Below are 27,918 nucleotides of genomic sequence, written 5' to 3'. Positions count from 1 at the left end.
TTGTGAGGGTCATTTGACCGAGACAATTATTTCGTTGACGTAATAAAAGCGCCGTTACATTTATCACATTTATATTTCCTCGCTCGATACAATTTTGTGCGTGGAGATTTTGCGTTTGGGGAAGCTCCAGATTTTCTGATCGGCGCCGAATTGCTCGGCCTCGCTGATGGTCTCTGGGAGTTTCTCGTTTAGGGTTTCGGGGATGAACATGCCGGATATCGCACCTATGAGGGCCAGGGAGGCGATTACGACGTAGGGGAAGCTGCCGTGGATTGTTGTTCCCTGCGCAAAATAACGGAATTATTACACCGGACGGGAAAAAGCAAAGCTTGTATTGGTTTTGTTATGATTCTTGCGATAAAAAGTGGTGTCGTACCAGATATGTCACATATGGTGTGAAAATCCCGAAAATGTTGGCTACCGTGAAACCCATCGAGTACCCCGTTTGCCGCAAACAAGTGGGGTAAATCTCGAGTGTTTGTAGATTTATCGCGTAAAAAACTATCGAAGATACCAGTTTCATGATGATTCCGCAGACAGAAATAACGATGACGTTTCCAGAAACTGTAATAGATAGATATAGAGTGAATCATTGAAATCAAATTAGTAATTATGTACCTGTTAAAACGTAGGCTAAGATTACGGCTACGATTGCAATAGCCACCAAAGATAAAAACTTGGTGTACTTTCTTCCAATAGCGTCACTTAAGTACTTTCCGACGAAATAACCCGGCAGTTCGGCAAGTCCTTGCCAGAAGTAATTCAGGAAAGGATTTCCTTTCAAGTTGCTAACGTTGAAGTACAGAATTAAGTACAAGCAAATGAAGCACACCCTAAAACAGCAATTTGTATCACGAAGACGCATCCAGTCGTACCAACCATCCAATAATAGTATTGATAGATATTTTTGCTAAGTTCCAACTAGAGAACAAGCTCATTATACCATAACTCTTCTCGGGTGTTGATATCTGTTCATTGAGAGACTCAATCACTTTATCACTAATGGTGGTACCGTTAATTTTAGCAATTTTTTTCAACTCTTTGACACACTTCTTCGTTTCTCCTTTCGTGGCTAGCCACCGCGGCGACTCGATCATGTAACTACAACAAAAATTACCACCAATCTGACTTTAGTACTACACGTACCTCTGAATAAACATGAAGAAAAATACAGGCACGCTGGTGATTATTAGAAATGGTACCCAGCCTCCTACCGCCCAGAAGATCATGGGTGCTATGCACAGACCCACCGTCCATCCTATGCATTGTAAAAGGGGAATGGAAGCCCGATCTTTGTCGCTGGATATTTCTACCGAGATGACCAAAGGGGTCTGGAACAAGGGCAAAGCGGATAGGTTCCCGATCAAGGAAAAAATTGCGAAAAGGATGAAGATCCCCTTGGACACGAGAAGCCCCAGACGACCTATTAATAAGGTGATTATGGCGGCGTATATGATGGGTCGTCGGCCGTATCTTGAAGAATGTAATCAGGTTAAGAGATTCTGGAAGAGTCGGAATTTATTTACATGTCTCCCAGTTGGGAAAATATGGTTCCTAGAATTTCTCCTATTTTTCCAAAGACTAGGAAATTGGGTGCTCTCATGTCCTCCTGGCACACCCAGTTCTCCTGGCTGACGATGGTCTCGTGGTAGTACGTGTGGTCGTATTCCCAGCCATGGGTGCACTCTGCAATTTAATGAAAAAATTGGTCGAACTTCCCTCGCACTCGAAGTATAATCTAACTTTCTCCAAAAATTAGGAGTATAAAATTTGATTTTGCGAATTTTGTTTTTTATAACAACCCCTGTAAATTAAAATTATGATATGTATATAATAATAAAGTATTCTAAAAACTGCACTATTTATTTTTAGCGATTTCTGCTCAAAAAAATTTAAAAAATTCATAAAATCTCGTGTTGAAAAATTAGACTTTTGGAAAAGTTGCCTATTTTTCGGCTTTTCAATTTTCCGGTTTCTCTATTTTTCAACTTTCGAATTTTCAATTTTTCGATATTTCAGTTTTAGAATTTTTCAGTTATTTGATTCAATTTCTCGTTTTTTTTTTTAATTTTCGATTTCTCGCTTTTTTTATTTTTCGATTTCTTAATTGACGATTTTTCGAATTCGTTTGCTCTATTTTTGATTTTCCCATTTCCGATTTCTCGATTTCTTGGCTTTTCGATGTTTCTACACTTCGACGTCTCGATTCCTGGATTTTTAATTTTTCAACTCTTCAATTTTTTGGTTTTTTGTTTCGATTTATCGATTTCTCGATATTTTATCTTTTCAATTTTTTGATTCTTCAACTTTTTGACATTTCAAATTTTCTGTTTTTTTTAATTTTAGATTTTCTCGATATCTCGATTTTTCAGTTTTTTAGTTTGCAAAGTTTTTTTTTTAATTTTATATTTTTCAATTTTTACCATTCTTATTTTTTCGATTTTCGATTTGATGCTATTTCGATTTTTCGATTTTTTTGGTTTTTCGACTTATCAACTTTTCGATCTTTGGATTTTTGGGTATTTAAGTTTTGAGATTTTTCATGCAAATTCATAAATTTTTTGATTTCTCATTTCGATTTTAAGAGATCTCGATATTTTACCTTTTCGATTTTTTAAATTTTAGATTTTTCGATTTTTTTAAGCTTTGATTTTTCGATTTTTCAATTTTTCGATTCCTCAATTTGTTCTTCGATTTTTCAATCCTGGAATTTTTGATGATTTTTCGATTTTTCGATTCGATTTATCCATTTCCACATAATTTATCTTTTCATTTGTTCGATTTTTCGATTTTTCAACATTTATTTTTTTAAATATTTACAATTTTTATTTTTTCGATAGAGGTTACAGATTTTTCGGTTTTTCAATTTTTCGATTTTTAAAATTTTTGATTTTTCGATTTTTAAATGTCTCAATTTTTAATCTTTCAGTTTTTTTAATTTTCGATTAACGTTATTCTGTTCAATTTTAAATTTTACAATTTTTATTTTTTTAATTATTTAAGTTTTTCTCCATATTTTATCTCTTCAATTTTTCGATTTCTGATCTTTCGACATTTTAATTTTTCTATTTTTTAAATTTTAGATTTTCTCGATTTCTCGATTTTTCAGTTTTTCATTTTTCTTGTGTTTTTTATTACTTCTCGAGCTTAAGCTAAGAAAGTATAGTAATCGAGCCCATCGGACGAATTGCCACTTTAATATTTTCTCGACGTTTCATGACCTTAGAGTACGAAAAAAGTGGTCTCCCGTTTCCATCTGTCTGTCTGTCTGTCTGTCTGTCTGTCTGTCTGTTAGTATCCATTTTTATTAGACACGTAATCTCTGAAACTGCTGGACCGATTGTTGTCAAATTTTGCACATATGTTAGAAATATCATGTAGAATGTAGATGATTAAATACTAACTAAAATTTGCCTAATTATCCCCACCAAGAATTTGATGACGTCATCTTCAAAATTTATAATAAATTTTTTTTTTATTTTATAAAATAAGATGTGTGAGTCCGTGTCGAATTTTCACCCTAGATATCCAGGAATTTTAGAAAAAATTTATAAGTGAATAGAATACATAATTGCAATATAACTTTCTTTACTCCCTCTCTATTTTCTCGGAGGTTATGGTATTTGCCAAAATCAGTCTTATCTGAGCAAGTACTAGCCCCGCCCACCCGCCCCTATTTTCTCAGAAGATATGTCATCTGCCAAAATAAGACTTATCTTAGCAAGTACTAGCAAGTACTACCCTCTGAGGAAATAAAGGGCGGATGGGTGGGGCTAGTACTTGCTCAGATAAGATTGATTTTGGCGAACGTCATATCCTCTGAGAAAATAGGGGGCGGGTGGGTGGGGCTAATACTTGGTAAGATAAAACTGATTTAGCAAATGAGATATTCTCTAAGAAAACAAAGGGTGGGTGGGTGGGGCTAGTACTTGGTAAGATAAGACTGATTTTGGCAAACGACATTCCTTCTAAGAAAATAAAGGGTGGGTGGGCGGGGCTAGTACTTGCTAAGATAAGACTTATTTCGACAAATGTCGTTACGATTATTCCATTTCTCCATATTTTATCTTGTTGATTTAAAAAAAAAACAAAATTTTATATTTTTCGGCTTTTAGAATTTTTTATTTTTCGCTTTTTAAGTGTTCCCATTTTTTAATTTTTCGGTTTTTCGATTTCTGGATTTTTTGAGATTTTTCATTTTTTGATTTCTCGATTTATCTAATTTTAAGTTCTACAATTTTTACAATTATTTTTTCGATTTTTTAATTTCATGGTATTTGCATTTCCCAATTTTTCGATATTTCAGTTTTATGATTTTTTCTGTTGATTTTTAAATTTTTCGATTTGTGAATTTTCAATTTCTCTTTTTTTTCTGTTTCTGCAATTTTTACGACTTCAAGTTCTCATTTTTCAATTTTTTAGTTTGTAATTTTTCCTTTCCGGATATTTTTCAATTTATTTATTTTACAATTCTCCAATTTTTCGATTCATTAAGTTTGTTCGATTTTTAATTTTCTCAATTTTCAATTTTCCCATTTTACAACTTTTCGAATCAAAAAAATGGAAAAAATGCAAAATTGAAATCGACTCTTAATGTTTCATTTCTTGAAATTCAGTTTTTTCAATTTTTTCAATTTTTTGTTTTTTCAATGGTTCCGTTGTAGTAGGTGTGGTCGTACAATGGTCGAAGGTTATAGAATTTCCCTCGCACTTGAAGTACATATCCAGCTTTCTCCAAAAATTATAAAATTTGATTTTGCGAATTTATTTTTAAAATTAAAAAAATTCATAAAATCTCATGTTGAAAAATTGAGCTTTTGGAAAAGTTGCCTAAAAATTCACGAAAAATTCTGGAACATAGATCTTGACAAGTTAATTCAAAAAATATTTCTAGAAATTGTCATATGCTATTTTTTTTCTTAAAAAATCTAACTTGATAAATAAGGGAGTTTCTGAATCGTCGACTTTTACAAATTCGTGTCAATAAAGGGTTGATTTATGACTTATGCTAAAACTAGTTTGGCGGAGTGAGATTTAGGGCGCGATACACTCGTTCTAAAAAAGAGAAACACCCATAAAAAGAAAAACAGACGCATTATTTTTATGGGTGGAATATGATACTTTGGTTGTAAAGCACTTATCTGTTGTCTATAAATTATCCACTTAAATATAGACAGGGATTCGCTATATAATTTACGAGCGAAGGGAGTTAGCTTAAACTATTTTTGTCTTGAAGTTTTATTAGGTGAAGTTTGAATCCGTATCGCGTATCTTGTAGTCATTCCTTGCGGTTTTTTTCCCCAGACAAAACTACTCATTATATTTACCGCGAAACGAAGGTAATTCTTACCGACTACTGCGTCACGTTCTTGGGTGGAGTTGAACATCTTACAGGTATGGAATGCGTCGGTCAGTTCGTTTCTGGGAAAATCAAAAATGTACTTCGGGAATGGGTGAATTCGGGAGTTTTACCGCGGGATCGTTAGGTTTTTCCATTCTTCTATCGTGAAGTTCGTGAGTTCGCGTCCGGGAACTTTGCACCAATGTTCTGGGGTCGCGAGACATATGATCACGTTGAAGTTGGCCATCGTGGCGAATCCGACGAAAATCAAGTTAAATATAATGTTGTACCACTTCTGGAACTTTCCCGAATCACCCACTTGAACCATAACCCCGTCGAACACATTTTCGTGAGACTTGGAGTCCATATCGCCTGCGAGATCTAACTGGTGAATCGACGTGGTCTGAGTTGCTTTGTCAAAGAACGAAAATCCCATAATCTTATTTACATGTAACACGTAGTCGCAGAGATTTACCTAATCATATGACAATTACAATGAACCCGAAAATCGTTGTTAATTTCGGACGTAATGGAGCAATTACAATACTCATTAAAAGTGAATAAGTCGTAAAGAGCTTCTTCGCTTAAGCCGGGGGCAAATCTTGAATAGGGTAATTATTGCGGCGATAGTAAAACCAGAGAGATAAAAATATTTTTCCTTTATTAGACAATATAATACGCAAACAGGACCTGAAGGATTACGAGGCAGGCTTGACGCTCAGATGGAGTAATCCAAGAAGATGAAGAATTATCAATATATTTTCGTATCCATGATTTATACGGTGCCACAGCTGTGTACACTCCGGGATAAACGCCGCAGTCACTTCCCCAAGAAACGATTCCTGCAAGGACACCTCCGCAGATTAATGGTCCCCCTGAGTCCCCCTGAAATTAATTTCTTTAAGAGTGTTTGGCAAAAATTAGCGTAAACAAGCCTGTTTCCGTCATACGTTTATCCCTTTGTTGTTAACAGAATCACGAAAATAATTTGTTAGCTTAATTAAGGATTTCTGGAGATTAAACGATTACAGGGGCGTGCCGTGTGTGAAGGTATCGATAGCGCCTAATTAATTGGAGCTAAATCAGGACTACGTTTGCATGGTAACTTTCTTATTATCAGCGTCTTCGCTTGTTTGCGAGTTTTGAATTACGACGAGGAGAAAGGAGTTGCAAAAGTTATTGGAAGAAAGTTGTAAATATAGAGATAGGGACTAAATGGCTTTGAGGAATTAATTAAGTTGAGGAATTTAACCGCCGCGTAATTAACATGGCGAGATTCGAAAAGTGTGCAGATAATTACAAGTGAAGTGCTATCACTGCTTATCATCGAGTGTGTTTGTTTTAACGATTATCCATTGTGATGTTGAGCATTTTATTGTAACGGTCTTGTTGGGTAATCCCGGATGATTAAGGTCGGTGCTGCTGTACTGTACAGAGTGTACGAAAAATACCACCTATATCAACAGAAGAATTCCTACATTAAATACTCATTAAAACCCTTACTGTTTGATTTATTGTCATTTCATCTTGACCAAATATTTACAGCAAAAACTGAATACGGAGTAAATTAACCCAAAGCGATTAATTTCTTCAGCGTTTTTTTAAACTCGAGTGTAATAGAGTGATGAAAATTTTATGTTGTTGTTCTCTTCGGGAAATTGTTTTTTTTTCGTATTTGAACTGGTCCATTTTCCGCAATGATGCGTTTCGTAAACGGTGTTATTGGATACTTCCACAAAGTAGGATTCTTGAAAATTCTCGGATCATGATCCTCATTCGTTTCTCCTTGTTCGTATTTACGGATGACTAGTGCGTTCTGAAATGGGGGCATTCCAAAAAATACATATTGTGTTATTCTCAAAGTATTTCTACTCTACACGGTAACGCAAATACAGAGCAATTTAAACTCGTGTGTTTGTCTGAAGTTGGATTATCGTTATCGATGTCCTGAATTTTTTTTTTTGCAAAATATTGTAATCGAGTCCATCGGGCGACTGGCTGCTTTCATATTTTCTCGACGTTTCATGACCCACACACCACGAGAAAATAGGTATGCCGTTTCCGTTTGTCTGTCTGTCCGTGTGTCTGTCTGTCTATTCGTCGTGTGTTTCCGTTTATATTATACAGATAGAATGACGTCGTCTCCAAATTTTACATTAGTAAATGTTATTTAAATTTTATAAATATCCACAATCAAAATGGTAAAAAATTTTCTATTTTTTTATGTCCCTATTTTTCAATTTGCTATTTCACAAGTGTTCGATTCTTCAATTTCTCGATTTTTTATTATTCGATTTCTTGATTTATCGATTTTTCGATTTTGATTACTTCATTTTTTATTTTCCCATTTCTCGATTTCTCGACTTTTCGATGTTTAGACTGTTTGACGTCTCGATTCCTGGATTTTTCAATGTGTTTTTCAACTCCACAATTTTTTGATTTTTCAATTTTTCGACCGTTCAAATTTTTGATTTTTCAATTTGTCGATTTTTAAAATTTTCGATTCTCCATTTTTCAATTTTTCGATATTTTAGTTTTGGGATTATTCATGTTGATTTTTGATTTTTTTGATTTTTCGATTCGATTTACCACTTTAATTTTTCAATTTTTTAAATCGGTTTTTTCGATTCTACACTTCTCAATATTTTGTTGTTTCGATTAATATATTAATATTAAATAATGTTTAATGATAATTAAATATTTCATGCAAATTCATAAATTTTTCGATTTTTAGATTTTTCCGTTCTTTAGTTATTCGACATTTTAATTTTTCTATTTTTTTTTTAATTTCATTTAGTTTTTTCAATTTCTCCAATTTTGTGGCCATTTTTCTAATTTTTAAATTTCACTTTTGGGAATTTACATGTTGATTCTTAAAGTTTTCGATTTTTCGTTTCGATTTATCGATTTTTCGAATTTTCGATTTGATGCTATTTTGATTTCTCGATTTTTTCGGTTATTCGACTTTTCGACTTTTAGATCTTTTGATGTTTTTCGATATTTCGAACATTTTTCGGAATTTTAATTGTTCGATTTTTTAAATTTTAGATATTTCGATTTCGCAGTTTTTCGATTTTTCAGTTCTTCATTGTTTTTATTTTGTAATTTTTCGAATTTTTAAATTTTAGATTTTTCAATTTTTTGATGTTTCGTTTTTCGAGCTTTAGATTTGTCGCCTTCTAGGTTATAGGTTTTTCGATTTTTCAATTTTTAGATTTTTAAAATTTTTAATTTTTCGTTTTCTAAATGTCCCGATTTTTTAATTTTTCAATTTTTCGATTTCTGGATTTATGGAGGTTTTTCAATTTTTTGATTTTTCGACTTGTCAACTTTTCGAGTTCTCGAACTTTCGATGTTTCAATTTATTGATTTATCAAATTTTCAATTTTTCAGTTTTTGGTTTTTCCAATTTTTTGATGAATTTTCAGATCTTGCAATTTTTCGATTTGTAATTTCACGAGTTTTCAATTTTTAATTTTTCAGATTTTTGTTTTTCCAATTTTTCTATTTGCAATTTTTCCTTTCCGGATAATATTTTTTTGTTTTTCCAATTTTCAATTTTCATTGCCCTGATTTTTTTTTTTGGTTTTTTCAATGTGAAAATTTTCAATTTACGTATTTTACAATTTTTTGAGTTTTCCAATTTTTGGAGTCATTAATTTTGTTCGATTTTTTATTTTCTGAATTTTCAATTTTTCCATTTTCCAACTTTTCAAATAAAAAAAATGGAAAAAATGCTAATGAAAAATTGAAAAATTAAAAATGAAAAAACGAAAAAGTATAAAATGAAAACTTTGAAAAAAAATATCGAAAGATCAAAATTTGAGAAACTTAAAGGGCCGGTTGCATAAACGCAAATCAAAAATTTGATTATTGTTAAATCCAGTTAACAATCATCAAGTCACATAATGCGTTGCTCAAACGCCAATCAGTTGATGTTCATCAAATTTTTTGATGACAATCAAATCCATACGTCAAATACAGAAATCACCAATCATCCGTTGCATAAACGCCAATCAAGGACTTGATTAGCATCAAAACGCATTTTGATTAACGATTAGTTAATTATCCGAAAAGCAGTAATTAAAGTTTGACAGCTGGCGGTTTTACAGCAATTCGACTCCTAAAAACCGAAAATAAATACAAAAAAGGTTCAATTAAATTTTATTCAGGTAATTTTAAATACATGTGAAATATACTTTTTGTTGTAACAGCTGTAAATTGTAGTTTACCTCAAAATGTCCGTGTCCTTAACGTTAACGTCCTCCAGTTCCTCTGACGATTCCGATGTTCCTGTTCCTAGAAGACCTCGAATTTTTCGAGACAGGTCCGATCCTTTCGATAGGTACGACGATATCGACTTTAAGCAAAGGTATCGGTTTTCAAAAAATAGCGTGGTGGAAATTTTAAATCAGATTGGAGACCGGTTAGATCCCTTGACAAACCGTAACAAGGCTCTAAACAGTAGAGAACAACTCCTGATTTGTCTCAGATTCTATGCAACAGGAGCGTTTCAACAATTAATTGGGGACTCTGTTTTGGTACATAAATCAACAATTTCAAGAATAATCTACAAGGTCTCCAAGGAAATACTGCGATTGAAGGGCGACGTGTTGAAAATGCCCACCTTGCAAGAAATACCAACAATACATAGAAAATTCTTCGAAATCCGGGGTTTTCCGTGTGTCATAGGGGCAATAGACGGTACGCATATACCAATCCAATCGCCAGGTGGACACTTGGCTGAAACTTATAGATGCCGAAAAGGTTTTTTTTCGCTCAATGTCCAAGTAGTTTGTGACGCGGAGCTTCAAATACGACATATCATAGCTCGCTGGCCAGGATCTGTCCACGATTCCACCATTTTTAATGACTGTCCGTTACCTCCTGAATTAGAACGAGGCATGTATGGCGCTGGATATCTTCTTGGAGACAGTGGCTACGCATGCAAAAGATATCTTTTGACGCCCTTCATTAATCCAAGAAACAGGGCTGAGGAAGCATATAATGCTTCCCACAAAGCGACCAGAAACACAGTTGAAAGGTGTTTTGGAGTTTTGAAACGTCGCTTTCCAGCTTTGTCTATGGGATTGCGACTAAAAATGAAAACTAATATGATGGCAATCGTCGCCTGTGCAATTTTGCATAACCTGGCAATTATTTTTAAAGATGACTGGCCAGAAGATCACCTTGAAATTGAGGAAGACGATGAAGTCATAGGTGGTGACCCCATGGAAGGAAATTTTGCTATGAGAACTCACCTTGTAAATACTATATTTGCAGAAAGAGTTTAACAAAAATGTTTAATAATGATTATTATAAAACTAAAAAAAAACTCTTCGATTTCCAATTATTGAATTTGAATTTTCCAATTCGATTTCTACTTTTTTAATCTGCAAATATTTTAATTGTAAGCCTTTTTGAAAGTTTTTGTTTGTGTTTATTTTGCAAATTCACTAAAAATTATTTTCATTTGTATATTTTTTATTTTTTATTACACTGTTTTTCTTGGAAAGGGGGATTTTATTTTTCTCGTTCGGAATGGAGGAGGCAGGGCTATGAGGTTCAGGATTTCCTGGAAAAAAAAAAATGCGTTAAAAACAAGTAAAGTTATTGAAAATATATCTCGTTATGAGAGGTCAGATTTATAAGATCATGTATGCATGACGATTTGTCCTAGTATACAAACCGAAGTATTGTGCTGTATCTGTTTTTTTTCACCTTTTTTTTGTAAAAAATCAAATCTTCATCTATTATATTTATTTGTCATTTCCAGCTCACCATCACCCACGTCTGCACTCATACCTTCATCCCTGTTGTCTGTTTTAATAGAAATAAACGCTTCCTTCTAAAAATTAATAACCACATTGTATAAAAATATTGTAGATCCAGCTTGTAACTTAATTTTTTCAGCCCTTTCCTTTTTTAAGTTTTGTGTCGAATTTTGATAGTCTGAACATCCCTAGGCCCCTCAATGATGGTAACATTGAATTCGTCTTACATGATCTCTCAGCAACATTCTCTTCTTGTACAGAAACTGCATCTGTTTTCTAATATATGGGCATATCTACAAAAGAGGAAACCGGATAAGAACAGGCAGGCACGAGAGAAAAGATTTTCCGTTGATAAAAGTGAAATTTATGCTTTGATAACGCGGTCTAACCAATTTTACTAGTAACTTATGTGTTTTTAAACGTACTTAAAAACTTACCTCAGAATTATTTGTACTGAGTTTTTTGATGGGCTGTGAAATTTTTCGACCTTTCCATAACTTTGGTACTATCCATCGTGAACAATTTTCAGAGGAACAGTAGCCCAAGAACAACAACAAACTTTAACTTCCACCATTAACGATCACAAATATTTAACATAATCTCAAGATGTGACGCAAATATTTCGCCACATACTAGTCCGTTGGCCAGGATCTGTCCATGATGAATTAAAACAGGATATCTTCTTGGAGATAGTGGTTACACCTGCAAGAGATACCTTCTCACATCTTTCGTTAACTCTAGAAATCGAGCTGAGGAAACATCACAAAGTTATCAGAAACACAATTGAAAGGTGCTATTGAGTTTTAAACTGGCGATTTCCAACATTGTCGATAGTAACCAATATGATGATCTGCATTTGATGATGGTGAGTACGCGGAATTATATCTTACTGCTGCAGTCCCCCAGTTGAAGTAAGGTGTGTTTTACGGCGAGCAGTGGGGACTCTTTGATGTAGTCCATCACCAGTGCGTCGCGTAAGGAGTATTCACAGCTGATAATAATACTACTTTTGCAGTACTATATTACTTCAAATAATAATACTCGGTGTCCTTTTTAATTTTTCAACCACAGTTATCTTGAAATGTTATATTATGTTGATATAGTCCAAAAGGAAAATATATTTGTCGACGCGGCAGCACTGGGTCGAGCGCCTGGATGATGATGAAAATATCATGGCGACCTGGAAAACAAATTTACGATGAAAACTAATCTTGTAAATACGGTATTTTCTGAAAGTTTAATGAAGAAGTTTAATAAGTATTAATTCTAAGAATTTATATTTAAACTAAAATTAAAACTAAAAACACCCTATCTATTGATTAATTACTATTAACAAGTTTTTCTAATTCTAATTCTGCCTTCCTAATTTGTAAATTTTTTAATTTTAAATCCTTCTGAAAAAGTCTTTGCTTCTGACGAATTTCTAAATTGACTAAAAATAATTTTCGTTCGTATATTTTCTGTTTAATATTTGAACCGCTTCTCTTTGGAACTCGGAATTTTTTTCGGCGGATTGGAATGGAGGAGGAAGGATTTTGGGGTTCGCTGTTGTTAACGTTTCCTGGAAAAAAATCTGTTGTAAAACTAAATGATTTTTTTTAAATCAATCTCAATATCATAAAAGATCATATTAAAAAGATGCATGACCATTTGTTCCAGTATACAAACCAAAATATTGTGCCCCATCATCAAAACTGTTTTCTAACGGCTGGAGTTGATCCGCCAACAACTCTCCCAAAATTGCGTCAGCTCCTGTTGGCAAAATGGGGCTGTAACTTCCACCTCCTGTTTTTTTTGTCTTTTTCTGTAATATTTCGAGTGTCATCTATACTCTAGATATACCTACAATATGGTAACCCATACCTTTTGTATTGTTTCCAGGACCTGTAAAGCTTCCGTAATTTCCATTTCTGGTTCACCTGTGTCCTGGGAGGTTCCCTCACCTCTGTTGTCCAGCTTATTTTCCAGGATTGAAATATATGTTTCTTTCTAGAAATTATTAATTGTGTTGTAAATACTAAAATATTGTACATTCCATTTGTATTTTACATTCTTTTCAGCCCGTTCCTTTTTCAAACTTCTCTTGGTATTTTGGTAAAAAGTCTTGAGTGACTGAACATCCCTAGGTCCCTCTGTAGTGACTGCGTTAAATTCGGTTTTTATTTCCTCCCAACAATTCAGTTTTTGTTTGACGGAAACGGCGTCGGTCTTCTTGTTTTCTATTATATGGGCATATCTATAATAGATGAAACGGGATAGGACCAGGTACGGGAGAACGGAGTTTTCGTAGCTTTATTAATAAAAGTGGAAGAGGTTTAATAAAGGAATATATGTATAAATGGGATCGGGAAACCTCATTGTTTGAGATCCATTATAAAAATAACTTCAAAGACTTTTCAGTATAAAAAATGAATGCAAGACACTGTTTGCTAACTGTTTAATAATAATCAAACTCATTTGCTATTAACTAACCGCTGTTAACCACTTTTACTAGAAACTTCGGTGTTTTTTAACATACCTACCTAAAAACTTACCTTTGAATTATTTGGGTTAATTCGCTTTTCTCGTGCCCGGTGAAATTTTTCGATCTCTTAGGTGCTTTTGAACTGGAGCTGCTCATCTTGAATGTTTTTAAGAGATAACACACCTCAAAAACACCGACGAAGGCCGCACCAATTCACCACAAAACAACGAATCAAAACGTAAATTTTTAACATAACCTCAAAATATCACGCAAATGCCATTTTATGCTGCGTTGCCGGTTGGTGCGCGCTATCAAATAGCGACTTGATGATAATCAGTTAACAAAGGCTTAATTATTGTTTCAGCAACCCAATCAAAGTTGATGATAATTAAATATTTGATGACAATCAGTTGATTGGAGATTTGATTTGCGTTTATGCAACCGGCCCTTAAAGCGCAAAATCGAAAAAACGAAATATTGTGAAATGGAAATATTGAAAATTAAAGAAACAGGAAAATCGAGAAATCTAAAAATTGCGAAACTGAAAATTTTAGAAACTGGAAAACCAAGAAACTTAAAAATTAGACCAAATTTTTAAAATCGAAAGAAACATTGAAAGAGTAAAGGAAATGAATAAACAAAAAATCGTGATATAAAATCGAAAAAATGAAAAATAAAATCAAGAACTTGAAAAATTGAGAAAACGAAGTACTGAAAAACGGCAAAATTAAAAATTGAGAAAGAAAAATTGAAAAATTGGAAAAACGAAAAATTATGAAACCAAAACATTGAAAAATGGAAAAATTTAAAAATGAAAGAAAAAGCAAAAATGAAAATTTTTTAGTTATTTATTATTATTATTATTCCTATGCGTTTCAAGTGAATTTTTCCTTTACAAAATTTTGTGGTGACGTCGTTTTTTTTTGGGATGAAATTAACGAAAAAATTTTGATTCACGATTTACCATGAATCGTAATCACCTTTTTTCGTTTCGATTTTTAGGTTTTTTCAATTTTCATATTTTTCGATTTTCTAGCTCTTCAATTTTCTGATTCTGCAATTTTTCGAGTTTTTAAAAGTTAATTTTTTTCAGTTTTTCGATGTTTCGATTTTTCCACTTCTCGGTTTTGGATTATCCAATTTTTTGATGTTTCGTTTTTCGAGCTTTCGATTTTTCGACTTCTCGGTTTTAGATTTGTTGCCTTCTAGGTTATAGGTTTTTCGGTTTTTCATTTAATTTTTCGATTTCTAAATGTCTCGATTTTTTAATTTTTCAATTTTTCGATTTCTGGATTTATGGAGGTTTTTCAATTTTTTGATTTTTCGACTTGTCAACTTTTCGAGTTCTCAAACTTTCGATGTTTCAATTTATTGATTTATCAAATTTTCAATTTTTCAGTTTTTGGTTTTTCCAATTTTTGGATGAATTTTCAGATCTTGCAATTTTTCGATTTGTAATTTTTCCTTTCCGGATAATATTTTTTTATTTTTCCAATTTTCAGTTTTCAATTTTCATTGCCCTGATTTTATTACTTTGGTTTTTTCAATGTGAAAATTTTCAAGTTACGTATTTTACAATTTTTGGAGTCATTAATTTTGTTCGATTTTTTATTTTCTGAATTTTCAATTTTTCCATTTTACAACTTTTCGAATATAAAAAATGGAAAAAGTACAATTGAAAAATTGAAACATCAAAAATGAAAAAACGAAAAAGTATTAAATGGAAAGTTTGAAAAAAATATCGAAAGATCAAACTTTGAGAAACTTAAAGCGCAAAATCGAAAAAACGAAATAATGTAAAATGGAAATATTGAAATTTAAAGAAATAGGAAAATCGATAAATCTAAAAATTGCAAAACTGAAAATTGCAAAACTGAAAATTTTAGAAATTGGAAAACCGAGGAATTTAAAAATTAAACTAAATTTTTAAAATCGAAAGAAACATTGAAAGAGTAAATGAAATAAATAAACAAAAAATCGTGATATAAAATCGAAAAAATGAAAAATAAAATCAAGAGCTTGAAAAATTGAGGAAACCAAAACATTGAAAAATGGGAAAATTTTATAATGAAAGAAAAAGCAAAAATAAAAAATTGTGATCAAAAAATTGTAAAATCGAAGAAAAAGGAAAAACCAAATATTGATCGAAGGTAGATAATTTCAAATTTTTCGAAAAATTATAAGATTTGATTTTGGGAATGTTATTTTTTAGTTATTTATTATTATTATTCCTATGCGTTTGTTTCAAGTGAAAAAAGTCAAAATTTTGTGGTGACGTCGGTTTTTTTTGGGATGAAATAAACGAAAAAATTTTGATTCATGATTTTTAGGTTTTTTCAATTTTCATTTTTTTCGATTTTCCAGCTCTTCAACTTTCCTATTCTGCAATTTTTCGAGTTTTTAAATGTTAAATTTTTTCAGTTTTTTATGTTTCCATTTTTCCACTTCTCGGTTTTTCGTTTTATCGATTTTTTTTTATTTCAAATGTTCCCCTTTTTCCAATTATTATTTTTTTGATCTTTCGATTTAATGCTATTTTGGTTTCGACTTTTCGATTTCTCGATTTTTCGATCTTTCAATGTTTAAATTTGCCGATTTCTAGGTTTTTCGGTTTTTGACTCTCCAGATTTTCGATTTATTAGATCTTCCAAGTTCTCAATGTTTAGACTTTTAAATTTTTCGATTTTTTAAATTTAAAATTTTTCAATATCTCAGTTTTTCAATTTTTCATTTCTTCAATTTTCCTATTTTGCAATTTTTCAAATTGTTTAATTTTAGATTTTTCAATTTTTTTATTTCTGGATTTATCGAGATTTTTCAATTTTTCCAGCTTTTATTTTTTCGATCTTTCGATTTTATGCTATTTTGGTTTTTCGAGTTTTCGATTTCTCGATTTCTCAATCTTTCGACGTCTAGATTTCCCGATTTCTAGGTTTTTCGATTTTCTGCAAGATTTTCGATTTAAATCTTCCAAGTTCTCGATGTTACGTCTTTTCATTCTTCGATTTTTTTCCAGTTTTTTAATTTTCCAATTTTTCACTTTTTCGAATTTTTAAATTTTAGATTTTCCAATTCTTTTAATGTTGCGATTTGTTACTCTTTTTATTTTTGAACTTTTCAAGTTTAGATTTTTCGGTTTTTATAATTTTCAATTTCTCGATTTATCGAGAAAACAAAAATCGCATTTTTTATCATTTTTCAAAGCGGGATTTTAGGGACGAGGGAAGTTCTATCGACATAATTTTCTACCAATTTTTTGTTGATATTTTCATAAAGCCGATATGAAAAATTATATGAAGTTATTTCGTGACATCGTAGCAGCGGTATTAAGATATTTTAAAATTCAAATCTGAATGAATTTCAAACAAGCACTTAATCACTCTCTGTTGATCTTTCAAATATAGAAGCACTCGCTCGCTACCACATATTCGATGACTCTTATCACTTTGGCGACAATGAGCACTCGGTAGCCCCCCGAAATGTCCACCTTAGAATCGTGACACCCGATTTAAAAATTTTTTAAGCTGTGTAAATTTTCCGAAGTTTCGTCGGAAGTTCCGCAAAGATGAAAAGTTTTAATTAATTTGATTAAAACAGAGAATCTTGTAACTAAGCGGCGTAACGAAATTTAAGTGCCATAGATCGTTTATGGTGAAACTGAGTAGGGTTCACCACGTTCGACACAAACTCAAATATGCCGAGAATCGACGCGCGAATCGCTAACAAGATAATAGAACTTTGTATTTGGCGAATAAATAATATCGACTTAATCCCGTCTAAACGGGTTAATCGATATTAAACTTAACCATTAATTTAACCGACTCCATTTCCCACATTGTGTTCTTCGTTGTTGACTTTACCTGACATGAATCGCTCCCGTTGCCTCCGGCGCATATCATTTTATTGGTTATTCGACCTGGGTAATAAAATTCGCAGGTGCTTTGACTAACTACAGGAACATCCACGTAACGAAGCCGGTAACTGACTTGCGACGTATTCTGAAACGTTCATCCAATAACACCCCTAACGCAATAATAAAACATCCCCTTACAAACCGCGTAATCCCCCAGCCGCAGATCGTACACCAGCTTCCGGACCGTATGAAATTCGACAAAGAAATTGCGCTGATGTTCCGGTTCCACAGCTCGAACTGGCCCAGGATCTTAAAACGACTTATTTTATTTTTACTGTTTCAATTTATAAGCCATAAGGTCACCAGAAACCGCACCTTTATTACGGCGACGTCGTTCGTTATGCGCTCCCAGTCGTATTTCTTGTGCGGAATTATTGCCAGCACGCCTTTCACCACCGAATTATTGTTCGATCTTCCGATATTCAAACTTCCGGCTGCAATTGACATGATTTGGGGTGGATATGGTTTGTTTGCAGCATCAAAGCAGCAATGTGCGGCCGTTAGGACATGCCTGTAATCTACAATCGAACCCCCGCAGATGTGCCTCCTATTCACCCTCACGGACACCTGAAACCAGCTAGTTAGGGGATGTTTCGAGGGTTGCCGGAAATACCATGAACGCGAAGTCGCTCTGGTGCTCCACGAATTCACCGCCGATGATTTTTGAGGATGGGGGCGGCGACACTGCGGACGAAACGTCGCTCACGAGCACGGCTGCAACAAGTGGTGATTTAGGGGGTGGTTAAGCGGGATTTTTGCGCAAAAATTGCGGCGGATTTTGTGCTATTCAAATTTCGGTCAGTCGTTGATTGTGTCGACTGAATTTATGGAGAAAATGAAGGATTCAGACAAATATTTTGGGTGGTTTCGGTGTTCTAGTATTTATAATGCGTTTTTTTTTTTATTTTATTATACAAAAGAAGAAAATAATTAATATCGGTCCGTCAGAAAAAAAAAAACGAAATTAACCCATCAACTACAGATGTTTGATTTCGAGCGTCGGATATTTCACAGAATTTTAATTTATTTCTTTAGCGTCTAATAACTTAAGAACGTCTTTCAACTTATTAACTTTTTATATCGCCAAGTTTTTTATATGGGTACTTTGTTTTATAAATTTATGGTACCCACTTTATCTTAATACAAATAATGGAACCAGTTAATGTGTAGATCAAAATGAGTTAAAACATTTTTCCAGTAACACAGAGAAAAGGTTTTACTCTACTTTTAGATGGTAAAACGACTAACTAAAATTTCTATGACTATCCCCACCAACAATGAAATGACGTCATCTCCAAATTTTACAATAGTAAATGTTACTTTAATTTTATAAAGTAGCGTACTGCTCCATTTGTGGCTTATGAATCCGTGTTGTTTTCGTTTTCTCCATTTTTCGATATTTCACTATTATGATTTTTCGACTTTTCCATTTTTTAATTTTTCGGGTTTTTGATGTTTCGCTTTCTGGGTTTATCAATTTTTTAATTCTTCAATTTCTCGTTGTTTCAGTCCTTCCATTTTTCTGTTTTTCAATTTTTCGAGTTTTTAAATTTTCGACTTCGGATTTTCCGAAATCTCGATTTTTCAATTTTTCAATTTTTTTGATGTTTCCATTTGTGGGTTTATCAATTTTTTTGTTCTTCAATTTCCCGACATTTTAATTTCTCGATGTTTGGTCCTTCGGATTTTCTGTTTATTAATTTTTTCAATATTAAAATTTTTGACTTTCGATTTTTCAATTTTTCAATTTTTATAATTTTTGATTTTTCAATTTTACTATTTTTAAATTTTGCCAATTTTGGCGCTTCCAAGTTTTCGATTTTTCGAATTCTCTCTCAATTTTTCAATTTTTTTAATTTTTGATTTTTCAGTTTTACTATTTTTAAATTTTGCCAATTTTGGCCCTTCCAAGTTTTCGATTTTTCGAATTCTCGATTTCGCGATTAATCGATTTTTCGACTTTTTGATTTCCCTATTTTTTGATTTTCCTATTTTTTGATTTCTCAATTTTTCGACTTTTCCGATTTTTCGATTTTCCCTTTTTTCGAGATTTTAACGTTCCGATTTATCGATTTTTTAATTTTTTATTTCTTCAATTTTTCAAAATTTTTCATTTTTTTGATATTTGAACTTTCGATTTTTCGACTTTTTGATTTCCTGATTTTTTAATTTTTCAATTTTTTGATGTTTCTATTTCTGGGTTAATCAATTTTTTGATTCTTCAATTTCTCGATATTTTAATTGTCGATGTTTGTTCCTTCAATTTTTCAATTTTTTGATGTTTCGATTTGTGGGTTTATCATTTTTTTGTTCTTCAATTTCCCGACATTTTAATTTCTCGATGTTGTTCCTTCGGATTTTCTGTTTATTAATTTTTTGAATATTAAAATTTTTGACTTTCGATTTTTCAATTTTCAATTTTTTTAATTTTTGATTTTTCAATTTTACTATTTTTAAATTTTGCCAATTTTGACGCTTCCAAGTTTTCGATTTTTCAAATTCTCTCTCAATTTTTCAATTTTTTTAATTTTTGATTTTTCAGTTTTACTATTTTTAAATTTTGCCAATTTTGGCGCTTCCAAGTTTCCGATTTTTCGAATTCTCGATTTCGCGATTAATCGATTTTTCGACTTTTTGATTTCCCTATTTTTTGATTTTCCTATTTTTTGATTTCTCAATTTTTCTACTTTTCCGATTTTTCGATTTTCCCATTTTTCGAGATTTTAACGTTCCGATTTATCGATTTTTTAGTTTTTTATTTCTTCAATTTTTCAAAATTTTTAATTTTTTTGATATTTGAACTTTCGATTTTTCGACTTTTTGATTTCCTGATTTTTTAATTTTTCAATTTTTTCATGTTTCTATTTCTGGGTTCATCAATTTTTTGATTCTTCAATTTCTCGATATTTTAATTGTCGATGTTCGTTCCTTCGATTTTTCTGTTTTTCAATTTTTCGAGTTTTTAAATTTTCGACTTCAAATTTTTCAAATTCTCGATTTTTCAATTTTTCAATTTTTTGATATTTCGATATCTGGATTTATCAACTTTTTTATTATCAATTTCACAACATTTTAATTTCTCGATGTTTGGTCCTTCGGATTTTCTGTTTTTCAATTTTTCGAATTTTACAATTTTTAATTTCGATTTTTCAATTTCTCGATTTTCATTTTACCATTTATCGATTTCTTGAATTTTTGATGTTTCGGTTTATCGACTTTTTAGTTTGTCATTTCCTCAATTTTTAATTTTTTGATTTTTCGACTTTTCGATTTCTCGATTTTTAAAATTTTTCCATTTTTTGGTGTTTTGATCTCTGGGTTTATCAATTTTTTTATTTTTCAATTTCTCGATGTTTGGGCCTTCGATTTTTCTGTTTTCCAAAATTTTGAATTTTTTAAATCTTCCATTTTTGATTGTTCGATTTCTCAATTTTTGAATTTTTCAATTTTTTGATGTTTCGATTTCTGGGTTTATCAATTTCTTGTTTCTTCATTTTTTCAACATTTTAATTTCTCGATGTTTGGTCCTTCGGATTTTCTGTTTTTCAATTTTTCGAATTTTACAATTTTTAATTTCGATTTTTCAATTTCTCGATTTTCATTTTACCATTTATCGATTTCTTGAGTTTTTGATGTTTCGGTTTATCGACTTTTTAGTTTGTCATTTCCTCAATTTTTAATTTTTTGATTTTTCGACTTTTCGATTTCTCGATTTTTAAAATTTTTCCATTTTTTCGTGTTTTGATCTCTGGGTTTATCAATTTTTTTATTTTTCAATTTCTCGATGTTTGGGCCTTCGATTTTTCTGTTTTCCAATATTTCGAATTTTTTAAATCTTCCATTTTCGATTGTTCGATTTCTCAATTTTTGAATTTTTCAATTTTTTGATGTTTCGATTTCTGGGTTTATCAATTTCTTGTTTCTTCATTTTTTCAACATTTTAATTTCTCGATGTTTGGTCCTTCGGATTTTCTGTTTTTCAATTTTTCGAATTTTACAATTTTTAATTTCGATTTTTCAATTTCTCGATTTTCATTTTACCATTATCGATTTCTTGAATTTTTGATGTTTCGGTTTATCGACTTTTTAGTTTGTCATTTCCTCAATTTTTAATTTTTTGATTTTTCGACTTTTCGATTTCTCGATTTTTAAAATTTTTCCATTTTTTGGTGTTTTGATCTCTGGGTTTATCAATTTTTTTATTTTTCAATTTCTCGATGTTTGGGCCTTCGATTTTTCTGTTTTCCAATATTTCAAATTTTTTAAATCTTCCATTTTCGATTGTTCGATTTCTCAATTTTTGAATTTTTCAATTTTTTGATGTTTCGATTTCTGGGTTTATCAATTTCTTGTTTCTTCATTTTTTCAACATTTTAATTTCTCGATGTTTGGTCCTTCGGATTTTCTGTTTTTCAATTTTTCGAATTTTACAATTTTTAATTTCGATTTTTCAATTTCTCGATTTTTTCATTTTACCATTTATCGATTTCTTGAATTTCTGATGTTTCGGTTTATCGACTTTTTAGTTTGTCATTTCCTCAATTTATAATTTTTTGATTTTTCGACTTTTCGATTTCTCGATTTTTAAAATTTTTCCATTTTTTGGTGTTTTGATCTCTGGGTTTATGAATTTTTTATTTTTCAATTTCTCGATGTTTGGGCCTTCGATTTTTCTGTTTTCCAATATTTCAAATTTTTTAAATCTTCCATTTTCGATTGTTCGATTTCTCAATTTTTGAATTTTTCAATTTTTTGATGTTTCGATTTCTGGGTTTATCAATTTCTTGTTTCTTCATTTTTTCAACATCTTAATTTCTCGATGTTTGGTCCTTCGGATTTTCTGTTTTTCAATTTTTCGAATTTTACAATTTTTAATTTCGATTTTTCAATTTCTCGATTTTCATTTTACCATTTATCGATTTCTTGAATTTCTGATGTTTCGGTTTATCGACTTTTTAGTTTGTCATTTCCTCAATTTTTAATTTTTTGATTTTTCGACTTTTCGATTTCTCGATTTTTAAAATTTTTCCATTTTTTGGTGTTTTGATCTCTGGGTTTATCAATTTTTTTTATTTTTCAATTTCTCGATGTTTGGGCCTTCGATTTTTCTGTTTTCCAATATTTCAAATTTTTTAAATCTTCCATTTTCGATTGTTCGATTTCTCAATTTTTGAATTTTTCAATTTTTTGATGTTTCGATTTCTGGGTTTATCAATTTCTTGTTTCTTCATTTTTTCAACATCTTAATTTCTCGATGTTTGGTCCTTCGGATTTTCTGTTTTTCAATTTTTCGAATTTTACAATTTTTAATTTCGATTTTTCAATTTCTCGATTTTCATTTTACCATTTATCGATTTCTTGAATTTCTGATGTTTCGGTTTATCGACTTTTTAGTTTGTCATTTCCTCAATTTTTAATTTTTTGATTTTTCGACTTTTCGATTTCTCGATTTTTAAAATTTTTCCATTTTTTGGTGTTTTGATCTCTGGGTTTATCAATTTTTTTTATTTTTCAATTTCTCGATGTTTGGGCCTTCGATTTTTCTGTTTTCCAAAATTTCGAATTTTTTAAATCTTCCATTTTCGATTGTTCGATTTCTCAATTTTTGAATTTTTCAATTTTTTGATGTTTCGATTTCTGGGTTTATCAATTTCTTGTTTCTTCATTTTTTCAACATTTTAATTTCTCGATGTTTGGTCCTTCGGATTTTCTGTTTTTCAATTTTTCGAATTTTACAATTTTTAATTTCGATTTTTCAATTTCTCGATTTTCATTTTACCATTTATCGATTTCTTGAATTTTTGATGTTTCGGTTTATCGACTTTTTAGTTTGTCATTTCCTCAATTTTTAATTTTTTGATTTTTCGACTTTTCGATTTCTCGATTTTTAAAATTTTTCCATTTTTTGGTGTTTTGATCTCTGGGTTTATCAATTTTTTTATTTTTCAATTTCTCGATGTTTGGGCCTTCGATTTTTCTGTTTTCCAAAATTTTGAATTTTTTAAATCTTCCATTTTCGATTGTTCGATTTCTCAATTTTTGAATTTTTCAATTTTTTGATGTTTCGATTTCTGGGTTTATCAATTTCTTGTTTCTTCATTTTTTCAACATGTTAATTTCTCGATGTTTGGTCCTTCGGATTATCTGTTTTTCAATTTTTCGAATTTTACAATTTTTAATTTCGATTTTTCAATTTCTCGATTTTCATTTTACCATTTATCGATTTCTTGAATTTTTGATGTTTCGGTTTATCGACTTTTTAGTTTGTCATTTCCTCAATTTTTAATTTTTTGATTTTTCGACTTTTCGATTTCTCGATTTTTAAAATTTTTCCATTTTTTGGTGTTTTGATCTCTGGGTTTATCAATTTTTTTATTTTTCAATTTCTCGATGTTTGGGCCTTCGATTTTTCTGTTTTCCAATATTTCGAATTTTTTAAATCTTCCATTTTCGATTGTTCGATTTCTCAATTTTTGAATTTTTCACTTTTTTGATGTTTCGATTTCTGGGTTTATCAATTTCTTGTTTCTTCATTTTTTCAACATTTTAATTTCTCGTTGTTTGATCTTTGGTTTTTTATGATTTTCAATTTTTCGAATTTTTAAATTTTCGACTTTCGATTTTTCGATTTCTCGATTTTTCAATTTTCCAATTTTTTGATTCTTCAGTTTCACAGTATTTTAATTCCTCGACGTTTGTGTCCTTCGATTTTTCTCTTTCTTAATTTCTGGAATTTTTAAATTTTCGACATACGATTTTTCAATTTCTCGATTTTTCCATTTTTCGATGTTTCAGTTTTCCGATTTTTCAATTTTTCCAATCTTTTAATTTTATATTTTTCAATCTTTGGCTGTTTCGAATCTCGATCTTTTGATTTTTCGACTTTTCAGTTCTTCAATTTTACGATATTTAAAATTTTTGATTTTCCAAATTTTCAGTTTTTGGATTTTTTGATGTTACGATTTTTTGGTGTTGCAATGATTCCGATTTGACATTTCGATTTTCTAAATTTTAGATATTTCAATTCCTCGATTTCTCGTTTTCAGTTTTCCTATTTCTTAAATTTTACAATTTTCGATGTTTAGATTTTTCGATTGTTCTATTTCCTGATTTTTCAATTTTTTGATTTATCGATTTTTTTCATTTAAAATTTTTCAATTTTTTATTTTTCGTTTGGACTATTTCGATATCTCGATTTTTTTATTTTCGATTTCTCGTTGTTTCAGTTTTTCAAATATTCGGTTTTCCGATTTCTCGGTTTGAATTTTTTGATTTATCAGTTTTGACTTTTTGAACTTAAAATTTTCCAATTTGTCGATTTGTCGTTTTTTGATTTTTCAGTTCTTCGATTTTTCAATTCTTTAATTGTCCAACTTTTCCATTTTTTAATTTTCCCATTTATCGGTTCCTCGACTTTTCGATGTTTCTATTTCTCGATTTTTCAGTTTTTCACTCCGTCAATTTTTTAATTTTTTATGTTTTCTATTTTTCGACTTTTCTGTTTTTTGACTTTTCAATTTCTAAATTTCTCAGTTTTTCGATTTCCCGATTAATCAAGATTTCGATGGTTCCATTTTTCGATTTTACGATGTTCTGATCTTTCTGTTTTCCAATTTTTCGAATTTAAAATTTCGACTTTCGATGTTTCGATTCTTCGATTTTTCAGTTTTTTGGTTTTTTAAGTTTTCGATTTTTTGACTTTTCTATTTTGTAACTTTTGAATTTTTCGATTTCTTAATTTTTTGATTTCTCAATTTTTCGATGTTTGAGTTTTGGGGTTTCTCGAATTTTCAATTTTGCAATTTTTCGGATTTTTAAATTTTCGACTTTCGATTTATCGATACCTTTTTGTTTCGATTTCTCTATTTTTCCGTTTTCCATTTCGTCAATTTTTTACGTTTGTGTTTTTCGATTTTTTTATTTTTTGGCTTTTCGATTTCTGGATTTCTCAGTTTTTCGAGTTCTCAATTTTTCGATGTTTCAGTTTTGGGGTTTCTCGATTTTTTGATTTATTAAGATTTCGATGTTTCCATTTTTCGATTTTACGATATTTTGATGTTTCGATTCCTTCATTTATCAATTTTTTTACTTCTCGGTTTAAAATTTCTCAGTTTCCCAATTTTTAGATTTCAGGACATCTCGGTTTTTCTATTTTTAAAAATTTTCGACATTTCAATTTAGATTTTTCAATTTCTCGATTTCTCGTAATCTTGATTTTTCAGTTTTTCTATTTCTTAAATTTTACATTCTTCGATGTTTCGAACTTTTTATGTTTCGAGATCTTGGATGTTTTAGTTATTCGATTTTTCGATTTCTTGGTTTTTATATTTTTTGGATTTTCTAATTTTTCGGTGTCTCGGTTTTTCAATTTTCGATTCTTCAATTTTTCTTCAATGTTTTTAAGTTTCGATTTTTTTTTATTTTTTGATGTTTTGATATCCCGATTTTCAAGTTTTTGATTTTTCAATACTTCAGGTTTGTAGATTTTTTACGCTTTTTAAATTTTAGATTTTTCGATTGCTCGATTTTTCGACTTTCCGGATTTCGATTTTTCGGTTTTTCAATGCGACGTCTCGATTATGGACACTTTTTGAGTTTTTCGATTTCCTTCTCGTTTTTCGTTAGTTATCTGCTTTAAATATAATTTCAGGAGCGAGGAAAGTTGTGACGAAATAACCTGAGGCCAATTTTTTCCTCTTTCTCAAGACACCCTTGACAAAGCATATAACATCATTTCTACAACAAATATTGTAACAATTAGTAAGAAGCAGGGCAACAAATTATCCTTGTCCTTGGCTCACTTTCCGGTTGTGCAATTATCCTTATTATAACCGAAACATTGAACAATAATGTTTATCAGTGCTGTCGAAAGTGCGTCGAGTGTACGGCAATACCGGATTAATTCCGCCACTCAGTAAATGGGACAAAATCTAATCAAACATTTCCATAAAAACAGCGACTTTAATTAATGTTAGCTTAATTTTATCACAGAAAGTGTATTTGAGCAAGACTATAGACCGAGATTCACAAACAAAATAAAAACTAGTACATCAAGATTACCAACGTCCACAACACCGATATCGATATCGACAATGAAAACTTACACAGCCACAGCACACATCCCAGTCGCATTTTTTCGACTCGTCTCTCGCAGAAACAGACAAACACAAGAAATCACGTGTCATTCTAATCTTATCGACATCAAGACACCGCAAAGCAAACAGCATGTTGCTGATTACGCAAAGATTTGCTCCGTCTTAATTTGTTCAACTTTCAGGTACGGTCCCTAACATTTTAATTAAGATTAAAGCATAAGACGATTCTCACTCTTTGCCGGAAAGCCCACATTAAAATGGATCATTTGGGGTCCCTCGGCAATTTTGAAGTCATTAAGAGATGATGTTTTGAATTATAACGAGCCGGAATAAAACTGCGCGATAATTCCGAATTATAAAACTACAGACTTATTATTAATAAAATTTTCATGTACTGTGCGAAATATAATTCGGTTTATTGCTTTCATTTTGTTTAAAGATGGGTGCTTGGCGGTTTTTAGAGGGGCGTCGGGTACTACTCTCGAAGGATTAATTATTTCGACTCGGAATTTAAGTGGGTTGCAGCGGAATTATTTACGGACTCTGTGATGTTTTCTGTTTTGAGTTGGAGTTTATGGAGGGTGCCATTTATGCGAAAAGTACGAAGGTTGTTTAATAAAGACGGTTTTTTCTATAGCGTTCGACGCTGGAAATGTAATTAATTCAATCGAATTTTGAATAAATTTTGTGTAAATGGAATAACGTTGTTTCACGTTCATGTTAAATTCATTCATTTACGGGCGAATTGCTTATTAAGAAAAATTAATCCGCGTTTGATCAATTTATTTGTACATTTTCGTTCGTTCATTAATGATGTTTGGCATTTGTTGTTTAGCGATTTTGTATTATTTTATTGAAATTTAATTACCCCGATTTTAATTAAAATTACTAAAATCGGGGATATTTGTTTTCTAACCCCGGGCAAATTTATAAAATTTAACCGTTCGAATTGTACATTTACTGTTAAGAATACTCTAAACCAAAGTTTTTTGAAACATTTTCAGCTAAGTTAAATTTTACTAGAAAAGAGCGTCAAGCGAATTTACTTTACTTGTTGCTATTTAGCCCCTTCCATGTAGGCAACCAGTAATACTAAGATATTTAAATAATTATGTTTTAGATCGCTAATTACAGTTTTTTTCTTTCAACAAAACCAAAGAGTATAAATTAAATTGTTGTAAATATTTTATAACCAGAACTCGAACAATAATTATGAGAAGTAAGCTCCTCAAAGCAATTTTAGTGTTTTTCTAAATGTGATAATGTTTAACTTGTTCTCTTTGAAATGATATGGTTAGTGGGTTTCATGCTCTGCGTAACATTGTAAGCTG

At 31.0% G+C, this 27,918-nt stretch overlaps 4 protein-coding genes and 1 long non-coding RNA gene across 7 annotated transcripts in view; all 5 read right to left on the bottom strand.

Moving 5' to 3' along the window:
* LOC135139789 (U-Asilidin(12)-Dg3b-like) overlaps positions 1–27,918 on the bottom strand; it is a 134,005-nt gene that overhangs the window by 88,208 nt on the left and 17,879 nt on the right. The window lies entirely within an intron of this gene.
* On the bottom strand, positions 55–5,792 carry LOC135139792 (beta-alanine transporter). The gene is made up of 8 exons (XM_064070129.1): positions 5,473–5,792; positions 5,351–5,421; positions 1,527–1,686; positions 1,147–1,473; positions 880–1,101; positions 619–833; positions 377–564; positions 55–282 (listed from the first exon to the last, which is right to left on the bottom strand). The coding sequence occupies exons 1-8, from the start codon at positions 5,775–5,777 to the stop codon at positions 70–72; spliced, it is 1,701 nt and encodes a 566-aa protein (XP_063926199.1). The 5' UTR covers positions 5,778–5,792; the 3' UTR covers positions 55–69.
* On the bottom strand, positions 5,986–26,715 carry LOC135139794 (trypsin alpha-3-like). The gene is made up of 6 exons (XM_064070132.1): positions 26,597–26,715; positions 18,106–18,206; positions 17,808–18,059; positions 17,631–17,741; positions 17,440–17,577; positions 5,986–6,226 (listed from the first exon to the last, which is right to left on the bottom strand). Exons 1-6 carry the CDS (start codon positions 26,622–26,624, stop codon positions 6,005–6,007), a joined length of 852 nt encoding a protein of 283 aa, XP_063926202.1. The 5' UTR covers positions 26,625–26,715; the 3' UTR covers positions 5,986–6,004.
* Positions 9,494–13,964, bottom strand: LOC135139797 (uncharacterized). 3 transcript variants are annotated; one of them, XR_010282199.1, is made up of 6 exons: positions 13,650–13,964; positions 11,553–12,295; positions 11,031–11,408; positions 10,492–10,916; positions 9,969–10,437; positions 9,494–9,701 (listed from the first exon to the last, which is right to left on the bottom strand). It is a non-coding gene; the product is annotated as an uncharacterized LOC135139797 (long non-coding RNA). The 3 variants fall into 3 exon arrangements; XR_010282197.1 differs by having other exon boundaries at positions 9,969–10,916; positions 13,650–13,963; XR_010282198.1 differs by having other exon boundaries at positions 9,969–10,916; positions 11,063–11,408; positions 13,650–13,963.
* Positions 12,435–13,433, bottom strand: LOC135139799 (uncharacterized). Its single transcript, XM_064070135.1, has 4 exons — positions 13,165–13,433; positions 12,979–13,104; positions 12,784–12,919; positions 12,435–12,676 (listed from the first exon to the last, which is right to left on the bottom strand). Exons 2-4 carry the CDS (start codon positions 13,021–13,023, stop codon positions 12,435–12,437), a joined length of 423 nt encoding a protein of 140 aa, XP_063926205.1. The 5' UTR covers positions 13,024–13,104; positions 13,165–13,433.

This window comes from Zophobas morio, unplaced genomic scaffold (assembly GCF_036711695.1).
Source record: "Zophobas morio isolate AGI-343-1 ecotype UQ-CSIRO unplaced genomic scaffold, CSIRO_AGI_Zmor_V1 ptg000033l, whole genome shotgun sequence".
Lineage (NCBI taxonomy): Eukaryota > Metazoa > Arthropoda > Insecta > Coleoptera > Tenebrionidae > Zophobas > Zophobas morio.
Note: the sequence above shows the minus strand (reverse complement) of the source record. Positions and strands in the feature narration are given on the sequence as shown.